The 14,694-nt window shown below is 55.0% G+C and overlaps 4 protein-coding genes across 4 annotated transcripts in view; 3 read left to right on the top strand and 1 right to left on the bottom strand.

Annotated features, from left to right (window-relative positions):
- The window catches only part of LOC110388003 (feather keratin 2-like), a 906,242-nt gene that overhangs the window by 125,832 nt on the left and 765,716 nt on the right, over positions 1–14,694 (bottom strand). The window lies entirely within an intron of this gene.
- LOC110388002 (keratin-associated protein 5-1-like) lies at positions 3,288–3,620 on the top strand. Its single transcript, XM_021376789.1, has one exon. The coding sequence runs from the start codon at positions 3,288–3,290 to the stop codon at positions 3,618–3,620; it is 333 nt and encodes a 110-aa protein (XP_021232464.1).
- Positions 6,601–7,005, top strand: LOC110388000 (loricrin-like). The gene has a single exon (XM_021376786.1). The coding sequence runs from the start codon at positions 6,612–6,614 to the stop codon at positions 6,954–6,956; it is 345 nt and encodes a 114-aa protein (XP_021232461.1). The 5' UTR covers positions 6,601–6,611; the 3' UTR covers positions 6,957–7,005.
- Positions 9,106–10,036, top strand: LOC110387999 (loricrin-like). The gene is made up of 2 exons (XM_021376785.1): positions 9,106–9,252; positions 9,529–10,036. Exon 2 carries the CDS (start codon positions 9,547–9,549, stop codon positions 9,889–9,891), a length of 345 nt encoding a protein of 114 aa, XP_021232460.1. The 5' UTR covers positions 9,106–9,252; positions 9,529–9,546; the 3' UTR covers positions 9,892–10,036.

Raw genomic sequence — 14,694 nt, 5'->3', positions numbered from 1 at the left:
CATCAAAGAGGTAAAAATGAAAAGTTCTTGACACATCATTTTGTTTCCTGACATGGCAGCGGGTATGGTTTGACTTACATCACAAGCCTCCAAAATCAGCCCTGGGGAAAAGACCAGGAAAGGATTCAGGAGCAAGGGCAGAGCCAGAGGGGATGCTGGAGGCTGGCAGAGGAGATGGAGCCTTTGTCCTGGGGGAGGAACGGGAACCACCTGGCCAGGAGCACGAGTCAAATGAGACTTAGAATATAGTGATGGTGGACACTGAGGAAGAATTGGATCTCTGTAGCAGGACAGAAGACCCTGAGCTCCCAGTAGGGCCAGGGCTGGCAGGGTGAGGAGGAGCAATCTGGGAGGATCCTTGCAGCACAGCAGGGATCTGGTGTCAGTGACTCACAGCTCCGCATCCAAGGAGGTGCCAGCTGGCTCCAGGTGTCTCCTAGGGGACTCCAGGTGGCTCCAAGTGGCTCCAGGTGGCTCCTAGGGGGCTCCAGGTGGCTGCAGGTGGCTCCAAGTGGTTCCTCACACCTCACCCAGCCCAGAGCCTCCATCCTCCATGGTCTCCAGCCCCAGCCTCCCATGCTCAGCCTGCAGGATGTGACACATCACAGAACCAGCTGCTCAGCAGTGGTAATGGTGGAGATTTCCCTGCATCACAATCTGGAGAGGAAAAGAAGTCAATACAAGTTCCCCTTCCTGGGCTGGAGGTTTTATCGGTGCATACATGGGGCTCTCAACATGCAGCCTTCCTCGCTGGACTCTTCCTCATGAGAAGGTGATGCTGGGACATCTTGCAGAGCACACAGTCCCCAAAGCAAGCACTGCTCCATGGGCTGCAGCCACAGCATCCAAATCCACCTCCGTATCCCTCTGGAGCTGCTGGGAAGGGATAAAGAGGGCTGGAGGATTGCTCACTCCATGCCCAAAATCAGTGAGATATTTGGAGGTTTGTGTTTGTGCCTGAATTTCCCACAGATCCTCCCAAGGTCTCGCACTTGTTCTGTACTTCATTTATCACCTTCATCATCAGAAAACCAGTAGCTCAAGTACAGAAGCATCATGGCCATAGATAAACCACTCAGAAACCATAATCCAAACCCAGCTCCTGAGACTTGTATTAGGACAATCACAGTTCTTCCCATAAAATAAAAACAATAAATTACACATGGAAACAAGCTCCAGATAACACCAAGGGATTCAGGGAAGCCTCTCCCAAAGGCCAGGTGCTGTGCGCGTGATAACTGTATGGGTCGCAGGCATCAGCCATGGGGTCAGGACGTACACAGCTCTGGGTCTCCGTCGTGCATGAGCATCCTCCCTGCTGTGTTCTATCGTCGAGAGAAGTGATAAACATGTTTGTCACCATCTGGGCGATCTGGGGTGTCATTAGTGCTCCCTTGTGAGCAACAGTTTCACAAGAATCCTCATTCTTCTGCTGTTTGTGAAATATCTCCAGACACCTTCCGATCTGCTCATGGATGTCTGCAATGTGGTGATTCAGCTCCATGGGTCAGTGATGAATCTCCCGGGCTCTGCTTCGTTTCAGTTCAATCTGTGCTATAATTAATATCACAGTGGCCTCTAGAGTCCTGGCTGGGATCAGGCCTGGTGTGCTCTGTGGGCAGAAAGGCACTTTCCTCCCCAAAGCTGAGCCGCAAACGTGCAGCAATAAGAATCCCCATTACAATTGGATGGGGATGGAGGGCAGAGGGAAGAGCCCAAAAATGTCACAACACTTTTCTGCCCTCTTTTTAGTTCAGGTAAAGGTGAAGAAAGGGGACCAGTACCAATACTGGGAACGAGCACCGTGGGGATGGGGTGGATGCCTGACCCTCCTGTCCGGATGGTCTCTGTCTCCTATATGACTTTCAGTTCCCTCTGTTTAGGTTAAAAGTCTCTCCTTCAGGCCAGAAGGACTGAGTTAAAAAATATCACAATTCTCCTTTTCGTGCTTCTTCACTATTTCACTCAGAAATACGTTTCTCTGATCCAACTCCAGTGCCCCGTGGTGAGGTCCTATTGCCTGCGTGCCCCATTCCCATCACTCCATCTGCATCCAGCAGGAGTTTGCCTCAAAGCCTCCCACCCCAAAGCCCCAAACCTCAGGGACAGGTTTTGATCCCATGGTCCTCTCCATTCCTTTCACAACCCACCAAGGCCAGCCCTGCTGGCCCAGGGTCGATGCAGGGTGTTCTCATTGATAGGATGTCTCTGCGCTCGCCTCCCATCGTGTGCTCATACCTGCATCCCTAATTTCCTTTGCATCCTTCGCCCACTCACAACCTACATATTTTTTTTTCCTCAGGCTGCCGAAACACACTCATTTTTCCTACATATCACCATGTAATTCTTTGCTGATTTTTAGGCCCCTTTTATTCGCTGGATTCCTTGGCAGCCCAGAAAATCCTGTATCCAACATCCCACCCCATTTCCCTCATTCCTATGTGTTCACATTTCCAGCTTGGCCTCATGGCAGCTTCGTGTTAGGCGGATACTTCAGGGGAATGCAGCAAGCCCATCCAGAACCTCCCATCCCTGAGCACGAACACTAGGCGTGGAGGGCAATTAGCATTTTTAAGGAGTAACACAAGGAATGGCGATCCCGAAGACAGGATATTGATCCATTCGTGACACCGTGAGTCAAAACAGGAGAGGAAAAGCTCCAATTAGCGAAGTGCTCGCGGTGGTGAACCACTGAGTCCCTCCAGTGGGAGCTCACCTTGTTTCCGGAGGAAAAACTCCGGGTGCCCTATAAAAAACCTCGCACACATTTCTCCTCATTCTCTCATCTTCACGTCTCCTCTTGAGCTCCCGCTGAACAGAGTAAGTCCAGCTCCTCACGCTGCTGTGTTTTTCGCGCTCTCCAGCTTTGTCCCTGTCTCAAATTCTTGGCCTCCTCTTGCACGTCTCATCTCCGCTGCTCTCTCTGGATGCATTTGCTCAGTCCTCACGCCTTCATTATCTTCTCCTCTATGGAAATAACAGAGAGCAGTGAGGAAAGTTCAGAACTTAGTGCTTCAAACTGCTGAGGGTGAGACTCTTCCAGTCAAGCTCTAGATCCCTCCGGCCATCCCTTCTCAGTCATCCCTGAGTGCTCTAATGCCTACCTTATGTCTTTGCTAAGCATTGAGGTGAAAGATTTGCTCAAAAGAGGATATGCAGGGCGATGAGCATTGCTATTTTTTCTCCATATTCCAAGAACCTGGCCTATGATGAGCACCTGTTCTTGATACGTAATCTTGCCTTTGCGAGACTCAAGGGTGGATGGTCTTTCCTGCAGGTCTGCGAAGATGTGCTCCCGCCAGGACAAGGACCAGTGCCACCGCCAGGAGCGGTCCTCGTGCCACAGCAGTGAGGGGTGCGGTGGGGGCAGCGGGGGATCCGGGTGCCACAGGAGCAGTGGATCCAGGTGCCATAGCAGCAGTGGTGGGTCTGGATGCCATGGGAGCAGTGGATCTGGATGCCATGGGAGCAGTGGATCTGGATGCCATGGGAGCAGTGGGGGATCCAGATGCCATGGGAGCAGCGGATCCGGATGCCATGGGAGTAGTGGAGGATCCTGCCATGGAATGCCACAAGATTGCCAGCAGCAAATTTATCAAGTATCCTCCAAGATGAAGTGACCGGGACTTTACCTGCTGTTCTGCACAAGTTCAGGAATCCTTGCATGTCTCCCAGTGTTCATAGAACATAATTTCTCTTCCCTCCCCCCTGGCCAGTCTTGAATCTCTGCTGGGTTTATCTGTGGGCACCAGAAATGCACGGCATATGTTCACGCTGGCGTGGTGCTCTCTCTATCCTTCTTTGACAATAAATGAGCCATTGCAATCAGTAGCACATGAGACTTTTGCATTCATGATTTTTCTTTCATATCGTGGCACCACAGGGCATCATTAGCACAGAGCCAAGGGGTAGGCACTGCCACCCTCTCCTTCAGGGGCTCCTAATGAAATAAGGAAGAATGGGCATTTATAAATGGCAGCTGGCTCACACAGCCACAGCCCTTCCCCATGTCACCTTCCCACTGAGCTGGAGACCACACATCTCCCACTGAGAACCCATTGGCTGTGGCACTCAAGCCTTTGGGACCCACTCCACAGCCAGAGCATAGAAAACTCCTCTAGGGCCACAGTGGGAGCTGAAATCTCTCCTGTTTGTGCCAAACCCCTGGGCATCCCCTCCAGAACCCCTCTGAGCAGTGCTTGGAGAGCCCTGTGCTGGCCCAGGGGCGTTGCGCGACGCCGGCGGTACACGATGATCTGATAAATTCATTCTCAGCACGTAATTAAACTGAATGGTGTAATTTATTGGTGCGCTCTTGCCGTTCGTGAAATAAATGGTTGTTGCCCTGATAAGATAATTCCCAAGTGTGTCATGATGCTCAGAGACATCCTCCACAAGCACAAGGACGCGGCGTTGGTTGGAAGAGCCGCTGCTGTGAGCTCTGCCTTTGCCCCAGCTGCAGCCCCATTCCCATGAGGTGGATGTGCACAGAACTTGGGGGTGCTCAGCGCTGCTGACCTCCAGCAGCCTCAGATCCACAGAAATGGGGGGAGCTGAGCCCAGCGTGATGCCCACAGCTACAAGTGACGTTGAATGTGTCTTCTTCTTTTTTTCAAGGAGAATATTTATTATATTTCTGCTTCCAATGAGAGAACGATATATAAATAAAAAGAAGGGATCCAGCCTGAGTACGGTTTGCCCTGACACTGTTTTATCTCGTAATAGCAATTAAGCATTACAAAAGAAGCATTTGGGTTGCATGCCTGATTCATGAACACAGCCCTGCCCTCCGCCTTTCTAAAAATCCTTTGCGTTTCAGCAGCAATGAATGTGTCAGAGGTTATCTGGTGCTGGGAACCACTCAGGACCTCAGAACCAAAGGTTTGGGAACCAGGTCCCCGAGCAGTAGTTGGTATTGGGCTGGAGGGGCACTTCCATGAAGTACAGTGACCTTGCTGGGAGTCCCGTGCTTTCTGAGCACTTTTGCACTGGCAAAACCTGAGCAGTTCCTTATTCCTGCTGTCTGCTTGCAATATCCCTCTTAGTCTTCCATTTACTGCCTGTGCAATAACTAAAGTATCCCCTGCTAGTAGTTAGGGAAAGGACAACAAGAGACCTGCAGTCCGAGGCACATCCCCAACGCCCAGCAGAGGTGCAGGGAAGGTGCAAGGAGTATCTCAGACCATTGCTTGCAATTAGCACTGGTGCTTGGCCTCAAGGTTCCCGTGGGTCCGTGCATCTGTCTGAACAACCCTTGGGTTTGTTGTCAAATTACGAGGTAATTGGGGAGCGGAGAAAAGAGCTCCAGAAATGACATTGCTACAGGTTTGGGGAAAGTCCCGGGGGTCAGCACGCCCTACACAGTATCATGGACAGCACCCACGAGTGCTCTGCTCGTGGCCTCCGACAGCCACCACCACCCACCTTCACCCATGGGCCAAAAGTCAACCACACCATTCTGAATCACCACCTCGGACAGATCTTCCCCCTTCCAAAAATAGGAACCCAGCTGGATTCCTAATTCCTGTTTTCATCCTTCTCGTGGCAGCAGAGAACTTTTTGACCACAGAAAGCTCTATGGGAGCTGCCCTTTCTCTTCCTCCCCAGCTGTGCCCCATTTCGGCTGGCTTTAGCAGAAAGGAGCCAACAGTGGTTCCAGTCAAACCTTAGTTTGGGTAGAGCTGTCTGCAATGCAGGAGGCACTGTTGGTGCTCCTGGACACATTTGTGGGTCGATGGGCATGGAGAGCACCTCGAGACCTTTCCAAAGCCACGTGTGATGATTCTGTGATTATTCCCTTTCTAAAGGCGGAGCACTCCCCAGCTGCAACGAACACCAAAGCACGTTGTGGAAATCAGGGCCACCCACACTCCCCACCGGGGCTCGGCACGGGGAGGGCTGGCAATTAAACATCTCAGCAGCACAGGAACGAACCAACACGGAGAGGCGATACCCAGCGCAGCCACGGTGAGTCATGCAGCAACCCAAAGAGTAGGGAGGCAAAAAAAAAAAAAAAAATCCTTTGGGGAGTGAAATAAGCAGACAGAGTTCTGCAATGGGGAGGTGTTCCACTTCCGGAGTGGGTAAAGGGTATAAAAGCACCATGGTCCCGGAGAGCCTCATCACCTCCGCATCCCTTCACTGCAGAGCAGCACGGTAAGAGCAGTGATGCTGCAGAGCTCAGGGCTCAGGACAGGACCTAAAATTCGCTGGGAGGTGGAGGGGCTGGGAGCAGGATGAGCCCTGCAGCGTTGCTGGGCTGCTCTGTGGGTGCTCCTGATAGGGAGGTGGGGTGAGGAGGGAGCACAGGGCTTGGGAAGGGGGGTGCTGCAGGAGAGCAGAGATTGGAGCAGGGGAGAGGCGCTGGGATTTGCTCTGAAGATTGGTGCTATGCTAACAGACAGGCTCAGTGACTGCACTCAGTAGGGCAAGCTGATGGTCTTAAGGATGCTGAAGGTCCGATGTCGTATGGTTCTGTGATTTTAAGGTTTAAAGGCCGTGGGAGCTGGGAGGAGCACATGAATTTAACTTCCAGATTCCTCTTCCAAGGAAAGGCAGAAGTAAGATGTCCTGACGGCCCCTCTCTCCCACAGATCACCCAGCACTCCACCATGTGCTCCCGCCAGGACAAGGACCAGTGCCACACACAGGAGCGCTACACCCGCCAGAGCAGCGGCTGTCACAGCTCTGGAGGTGGTGGCTGTCACAGCTCTGGCGGCGGTGGTGGCTGTCACAGCTCCGGTGGCGGCGGTGGATGTCATAGTTCTGGTGGTGGCGGTGGCTGTCACAGCTCCGGTGGTGGTGGCTGTCACAGCTCTGGTGGCAGCGGTGGCTGTCACAGCTCTGGCAGCTCCAGCTGCCATGGGAAGCCTCAGGTCCAGTACCACTACCAGCAGCAGCCGCAGCAGCAGCAGCAGCAGCAGATCCACCAGCTGCCCTCGCAGAAGATGAAGTGATGGAGCATGGACCAGCTCCCCACAGAGCTCTGCACTCCCCAGGGCACCCGGCTGCAATCCCTCTGCGTGCCCCCACCCCCTGAAGGGCACCGCTGCGCTCAGCCCGGGTGCCAGCAGCACAATAAAGCATGATGTGTCCCAGAGCACTCCTGTCTCCGTGTCTCCTTAAGCTCCCCATCCTCATTTTCCCATTCACACTAAAGGGATGCAGCTGGGTTTTGGTGGAATGTTGAGTCTACGGAGTTGGTAACATGTCACATATCTTAACTGGGGGACGCATCTCCATGCACTCCCAGAATGTGGCAGAGCTGCTGCTGGGAAGACAGGGAGGCACCAAGGAAGGGGTTCCACAGCTGGGACTGGGAGCTGGGAACTGGAACTGGGAGCTGAGACTGGGAGCAGCCCACCCACTGGTCTCACAGCCCCACGAGGAGATGGGAGTGCAGCCATAACCCACAGCCCACCCCACGTGTGCAGGACCAGCAGCAATGCCCCAAAATCCGAAGAAGACCCCGTGAGTGATTACTAGCCTTATGTTTTCACATTCCTTTCCTTTACCTCTTGGGTTTTTTGGTTGTTTCCAGATTTCAACGTTGTTCTTTTCCTGTAACCACAATAAAAAAAAAAAAAAGGACACAGGCTTCTGTGCTTCCATGTTGCTGTCATTCCTGCTTTAAACTAAAAGCTGAACTGACAGGTGGGAGAGGCCAACGACTGCAAGGAAAACACGGGCTGTTATGAAACCTCGTGCATGGTTACACTGAACGCCTTCGTGTGTCCTTTCTCGTAGAATGAATGACATCACCACCCAAAAAGCAATAAACTCGCCTGCACGGTACATCACCCCTGACCTGGACAAGATGAGCCTGCCACTAACACCCTCTGGAAAAGGCAGAAACAGATTGCACAAGGCTCAAGCAATGCAAAGGCTCCTTGCGCAGAAATGCATCCATTCTCAGGTTGCAGTCGTGGGCCATTGCTTCGGGTGGTGGGAAGGATGCACAGCAGCCCCTCGATGCTCTGACAGCCATGCAGATCTGCCTGCAGCTGCCAGTGGTCCCTCCCAGTTCGCTGCTAATTGCTCCTCTCCATCTCCACCAATAGTTTCTATGCAAATTAATATGACTTCAGTGGCAGGCAGCAAGGGAAACACCCACCGCCTGCATTTCATGCTTTGAGCTCTGCTGCCCTCCCACCCACTGACCCCTCGGATAAGGGAAAGCTTCCATGATGGGGCAGGAGCCATTGGGATGGACATCACCCACAGCTTTGGATGCAAAGCCCCTCATACCCTACGGACCCTCACTGCCCCGGTGGGAGCTTCACCCCTCATCCCACCCAGCTCAGACAGGGCCGCGTGTGGGACACAGCACCCAGCAGCTCCCACCCACCAGTGGGTGCTTTCTTTGCTTTGAGACCCCTGACGTCCAGCTGTGGTGACAGCAGAGCTTGCAAGGCTTCCAGCCGACACAGAGATCATCTTCTGGCAGCTCAGTTCCTCCTGGGGAAACCCACGCCCTGTAGCTTGGGGAGGGAAGCTAGAAGACCACTGATAGACTCCTAGGACACTTCTCTAGAGGAATCCCAGGGGGTCTTAAGGAGGGAATAAGATTTAAGGAAGACATTTTTCACTGTGAGGTGGTGAGATCCTGGACCAGGATGCTCATGGATGTCCTTGTCATTGGATGGGCTCAAAGTCCAGTGGGACGAGGCTTGGAGCAGCCTGACCAGGGTGGGGTGCACCCACAGCACAGCACTGGGCTGTGTGGTCTTCGAGGGTCCCTTCCAACCCAGACCATTCCACGGTTCTGTGAAGCAGCTTTGTTCGGATCAAGCACTTAGTGGAGAAGGGTGAGCACCTCCACACTCCTTTGTGCCTGGATTAATTCTGGATTTATCCAGGGCCGCCTCAATAGCAGGGATTAGACTCCAAGAGCAGAGCCTTATGGGACAGGGCTATAATTACTCCTGGATTTGATTTCCAAAACAAACCCCAAACAGATGAGCCTTTGGAAACCCAGGCACCCACGGGTTTCCCTATTAGGAACAGGTGAGGCTGCCAATTAGATACTTATGTGGCACAGGAAACAGATAAAAAAGGGAATGATACCAATCTCCAATGAGTCAGGCGAGCGATGTAAACAGAGGGCGGTTTGATGAGGATTGGGTACGAAATTAATAGATGGCGGTGACAGAGAGCTGCCTCATTTCCGGGCCAAGGGATTTGGGATCTCTATAAAACTGCCCCTGTCCTGGAGATTGTCATTCCCTCCTCTCGCCTTCTTCTCAAGCTTTGGTAAGTCTAGCAGCATGGATTTAGCTTCTCTGGGGACGTGTCTTGCACAGAGGGATGCAGAGCACAGGTTGAAGGCAACCACTGGATGCTCCGGGATGGCAGAGTGAAAGGGAGGAGGTGGCATCCAGCTGATCCTCCATGGGTGGGTGCAGGACCCGGAGCCTTCTAAAGGGATCCATAGACCCTGGGTACTGCTGATGGTTGGGATTGTGAACGGGGTGGGTACGGGGGGCAGTGGGACATGTGGCAGCCCCTGACAGCCCCTCTCTCCCGCAGGTCACCCAGCACTCTGCCATGTGCTCCCGCCAGGACAAGGACCAGTGCCACACACAGGAGCGCTACACCCGCCAGAGCAGCGGCTGTCACAGCTCTGGAGGTGGTGGCTGTCACAGCAGCGGCGGCGGTGGTGGCTGTCACAGCTCCGGTGGCGGCGGTGGCTGTCACAGCTCCGGTGGTGGCGGTGGATGTCATAGCTCCGGCGGTGGTGGCTGTCACAGCTCCGGTGGCAGCGGCGGCTGTCACAGCTCTGGCGGCTCCAGCTGCCATGGGAAGCCTCAGGTCCAGTACCACTACCAGCAGCAGCCGCAGCAGCAGCAGCAGCAGCAGATCCACCAGCTGCCCTCGCAGAAGATGAAGTGATGGAGCATGGACCAGAGCTCTGCACACCCCAGGGCACTCAGCTGCAACCCCTCTGCATGCCCCCACCCCGCGAAGGGCACCGATACTGCTCCCCCACGGGGTTGCACTCAGACCAGGTGCCAGCAGCACAATAAAGCATGATGTGTCCCAGAGCTCTCCTGTCTCCGTGTCTCCTTAAGCTCCCCATTCTCATTTCCCATGTGTGTGTTCATGCCATGCATGCGCTGCCTTTCTCTCCTTCTTCCAACGCTCTGGCTGCAATCCATGTGGATGACCCCTGGGTTCCCTTAGCTCAGCCCTCCTCCTCCCGCTGGGTCCCAGGTGATGGAGAAAACCCAAAATCTACTCCACATCCCATTGGCTGCCCTTCACCCAGGGTGTCTCACCACCCCTGTGTCCCCCCCAGCCCATGCCCCCAGACCCCCCAAGGGCTTGATGCTCCTGCCCCACCTCCATGGTGTTTGCACTGCAGCGTTGAGCTGCTGGTCGCCGGGGCTCACGGCAAGCAGGCAGCTTCCTCTTGTACCTCTTTAATTGCCTTTCTTTAAGGTGTTACAAACATTTATGAAAAAAAAAAAAAGGACAAAAAATAAACCAAAAAACCCTTTGGGGTATTTACACTACAGGCACAGTAACAGCTGGAGGATCAAATCCTGCTCACGTTTGCTTGGGGGGAATATCTCACTGCAGAAAACATTCATCCTGGTGCTTAAGTGAGCGCAAAGTGAGTCCTTAGCAGGAGCTACGTGTCACTCCATGACGTTCCAAAAGCTCACAGACGAAGATATAAATGTTAGACACCTGATTATCTTCTGCAATGCCACCACCCCCCTCGCTGTTGAAACAGCTTTGTTCTGTTGGTTTCCCTATGGGGAGGAGGAAGGCAGCCCCGCTCTCCATCCTCTGTGCCTCCCTCTGCGGGGTGATTACAGAGACATGGGTAAAAGCTTTCCTAAAATAAAAATAAAAATAGAAGAAAGCAGGGATTCCCTTTTTTCAACGGAAAAGAAAGCGAGGGCACAGGCCAAGCTGTACTGATGGGGCTGAAGCCTCTTCCGTCGCGCTGAGGTGCATTTCTGGTCCCTCAAACCCATGGGAATGTCACTGTCAACTTCAAATCAGCTGGAGATGAGCTCCCAGCCACAGACCTTTAATTTTCCCTGAATAATTGCCTCTCTTCATTCATTAGTACTGGACGGCCTGAGTCAACTAATTGCACAGCTCATTCCAGCCCTTCTGAATAGCAATTTTTCACTTTCTACCCATTAAAGCCAAAGGAGCTGGCAGAGGGCAGGGTTGATGCATCAGCCTTTGCTCTGCCGTTACATTTACAACTCTGGACCCAACACCCCAAATCTTGAAGCCCCATTTGCAAAGCATTCCAAAGAGAGACCTGTGGAGCATCGGGACAGAGGAAATAGGAGAGACAGAGTTAGTTTTTCCTCATGGAGGTAATACATGGAGTGGGGCACGTCCTCACGTCCCCCCCGCTGCGAGATCACACTGTGCCCACTGCCGCCGCCACCTCTGTGCTTCGCCCACGGGGGAAATCAAGGATCCTGTGGGGAGAAAATTCCATGGGGCAGCCACCCATGAGCACCCCATTAGAGCTGTCAGCCCCCAGACCCCATCTATTCACTGCCCACCCTGGGCAGTTGCAATGCTTTGTATGGAGCTTGCACCCAGTTAGCACCTTGCCATTTTGGTGGCGTTATTAGGGCTAATGGAATCCTCCCGGTGGGAGCACAGCTTCTGGCTCCATCCCATCTCCTCTGATGGAGGTTTGATGGGCAAACCATGGGGGGTAAAGTTGCGGGGGGTGGACAGACACACTGCCCAGATGGATCTGTCCCTTCACATCAAGGCAATGCAGTGCCATCCCGGAGCACCTCCCTCCTGCTGCCTCTCCTCACCTCCTCCTCTCCGTGCCCCCGGAGCAGCCCTCAGTACACACAGGTTTTGGAGGAGCCCTTCTCCTTCTTGTTCATGGGCTCGGTGTCCGAATCCGGCGGGCTGCCGATGTAGTGGTACTTGCTGGTGGAGGACCTCTGGGGGACAGGAGATTGTCAGAGCCCCCCCCCCAGGCTGAAATGAGAACCATGTTCCCTCATCCCAAGGGCAGAGCAAGGCAAAGGATGGTCACAATAACAGCTAAATCCCAGGAAAATCAGCAGTTTGGGAGATCTGACACTAATGTTGGATGTGGAGTGAGTGCTGCAGGAGCTCTCATCACCCCCCCCCCCCCCCCCCCCCCCCCCCCCCCCCCCCCCCCCCCCCCCCCCCCCATCACCCCCCCCCCCCCCCCCCCCCCCCCCCCCCCCCCCCCCCCCCCCCCCACCCCAGCCACCCCTGGATGTCACCCAGCACCGTGCCCGTGTCAATACCTTGACAGGAGCGAACTCCTGCTGGATCAGCTTCTTGAATTCACTCCTGCTGAAGGACTCGGACTTCTTCCCCCTCCTGGCACTGCCGTCCATCATGTCAGTGATGGCTTTGATGAGCTTGGACATGTCGGAGTGATGCTACCGGTCCTGGAGGGGAGAAAAGCATCAGGACACAGCCAGGTGGTTCTGCCCTCTCCCCTCCAGTAATGGAAGATCATCTCAGCCTCTCTAAATCTGGGTGCAGAGAAACCTCCCCTTGCTGGATGCTGAAGGCCGGGCTGCCCCCACCCAGGCTGCCTGTGGGACTGCCACCTTAATTTGCTTTGTTTCTTCACTCTCTCACTCCCCACTTAAATTCACAGGAGCCGCATCCCCGCAGCAATCTCCAGCACTCGCTGGGAGGAAGGAATCAGCCCCAGGGCGGAGCGAGGCTGTGCCTTTGGCCGCTGCCCCCAGCCCTGCGGGGAGGACCGAAACGGCCCCAAGAAAGCAAAAAGAAAAAAAAAACCCTCATTATTTCAAGGGCGAAAGGGAACGGAGCACACTCACCCGCGTCCACCAGCTGACGGGCTCAGATCGCACTGACAGGGAGGGGTGGGCGGAGGGCGAGGATCTCCCCCGGTCCGTCCTGTTCTGCATCGCTCCTTTCCCAGGGAGCCTCCCTCGGCCTCCTGCCCGCGACGATGTTTACCTGGGAAGACGAATGTAGGTCAGCACGGAGCTGTGGCCGTGGGCACTGCTCTGGGGCTCTGCCCACGGTGGGATGCTGCCGGGGTCCGCGTGGAAAATAGAATGGTCGGGAGGTTTCCTTCGTTTCTGCAAGTCTGCATTCACCGGCCCCTGGGGGGGGTTCCTTCTTTTACGATCACGGTGATTTGTGACTTGGTGGGGTTTTGCAATGCCAAAGCTTTGGAAAAGTCGTTGAGAAAATAACTTTATGCGGAAAAAGTGGATTTCGTCTTCTTTTTGAGGCTGCCCCATGTGTCTCTTGTGGCCCCAGGGAATGCCCGGGCTGCGTTCAGAACCAGCTCGAACAGAACATCAGCTTCCGCAAGGAAGGAGAAAGGGCTGCACTTCCCCACACAGGGCAGCCTGTCCCCAGGGGAGGTGGCAGTGAGGGAACACTGGAGTGATGCCTGTCCCTGGGGTGATGACAATGAGGGGACACCGGAGTGATGCTTGTCCCTGGGTGAGGAGACACCTGGGGTGATGCTTGTCCCAAGGAGTGATGACAATGAGGGCACACTGAAGTGAGTCCTGTCCCTGCGGGAGGTGGCGGTGAGGGGACATGGGAGTGATGCCTGTCCCCAGGAGCAATGGCAGTGAGGGGAAACCTGAGTGATGCCAGCCCAGCTACGCAAGGCCATGGGTCTGAATGTGAGCTCCCTCCCATGGCAAAGTCACTCGGTGGCTCCTGGGGACAGAGCGAGGCACGGGGATGCAGCGAGGTGGCCGGGACAGGACGCCTGCCCTCATTCCTGTGTGGTCTGAGGGCAATCAATGACCCCGGGTGTGCACACCTGCACGGATCCCTCCCTGCCCCCCGGGCTGTGCCAGCTCCCATTGCATCCATCGATCTGGTGGGGAGCCAGGTGAGATCACGCGCTGCATCACTCCGCTCGGCGTGTCTGGGCGAGGAGGGGCTGTGGAGCCCGCCCCGGCCGCCCACAAATTGCTGCCGATACCGCCACACAAGGCACCTCTGCAATTAAGTGGGTTGTTAATGAGCTGCAGAGCATGGTGGGGAGCTAAATTTTGCCCTGGTGGGATGAGGCGAAAGGCAGCAAGTCGCTGCAGGCTCTGTGCCAGCGGGGGCTGCCCGGTGCACAGTGGGTTTGGGTGCAAAGCGGAGCAGCCCGGGGGTTGTTGTGCTCCTGACCCTGGGGGCCCCTGGGAGCTCCTGGAAGAGCTCTGTGCTGGGATGGGATGGGGCGAGGAGGTGGGCTGCCATCCCAGCCCTGGACACAGAGCAGGGTATGCCAGGGGATGGCCAAGCACCACAGGATGTGATTGTGGAGGAGGACGGGAGGGCCACGCATGGCAATGGCACCTCCAGTGCCGCGCTCTTCCCTCCGCCCCAATTAGCACACATCCGCCCCGGGAATGAGGGGAATTAGGAGGAAAATTGCTCTGAATCACTCAGACCGTTCCCTTCCGCTGTTCCCTCCCTGGCAGCCGGCTGCCACCACAATGCCACCGCGCGGCGGCATGTCCCCACCCGGTGCAGCAGTGGCAGCCATCAGCCCCCACCAGGACGGTCCCCTTGGGCACTGGGTGCACGTTGGGACAAGGCCAGGACTGGGGCTGAGCAGCTCTAATCCGCTGTCACTCATCCCACCAGGATGGCCACATCGATAGCGAACACAACACGCACAGCGCTGCCAAGACCTCAGCAGCATCAGCACATGCACAGCAGCTT

The sequence above is a fragment of the Numida meleagris genome, chromosome 24, assembly GCF_002078875.1.
Source record: "Numida meleagris isolate 19003 breed g44 Domestic line chromosome 24, NumMel1.0, whole genome shotgun sequence".
In the NCBI taxonomy this organism is placed as follows: Eukaryota; Metazoa; Chordata; class Aves; order Galliformes; family Numididae; genus Numida; species Numida meleagris.
Note: the sequence above shows the minus strand (reverse complement) of the source record. Positions and strands in the feature narration are given on the sequence as shown.

Bases quoted from the DNA above. Each gene is read 5' to 3' on its own strand.
- LOC110388002 (XM_021376789.1), top strand. From the start codon at position 3,288: ATGTGCTCCCGCCAGGACAAGGACCAGTGCCACCGCCAGGAGCGGTCC.
- LOC110388000 (XM_021376786.1), top strand. From the start codon at position 6,612: ATGTGCTCCCGCCAGGACAAGGACCAGTGCCACACACAGGAGCGCTAC.
- LOC110387999 (XM_021376785.1), top strand. From the start codon at position 9,547: ATGTGCTCCCGCCAGGACAAGGACCAGTGCCACACACAGGAGCGCTAC.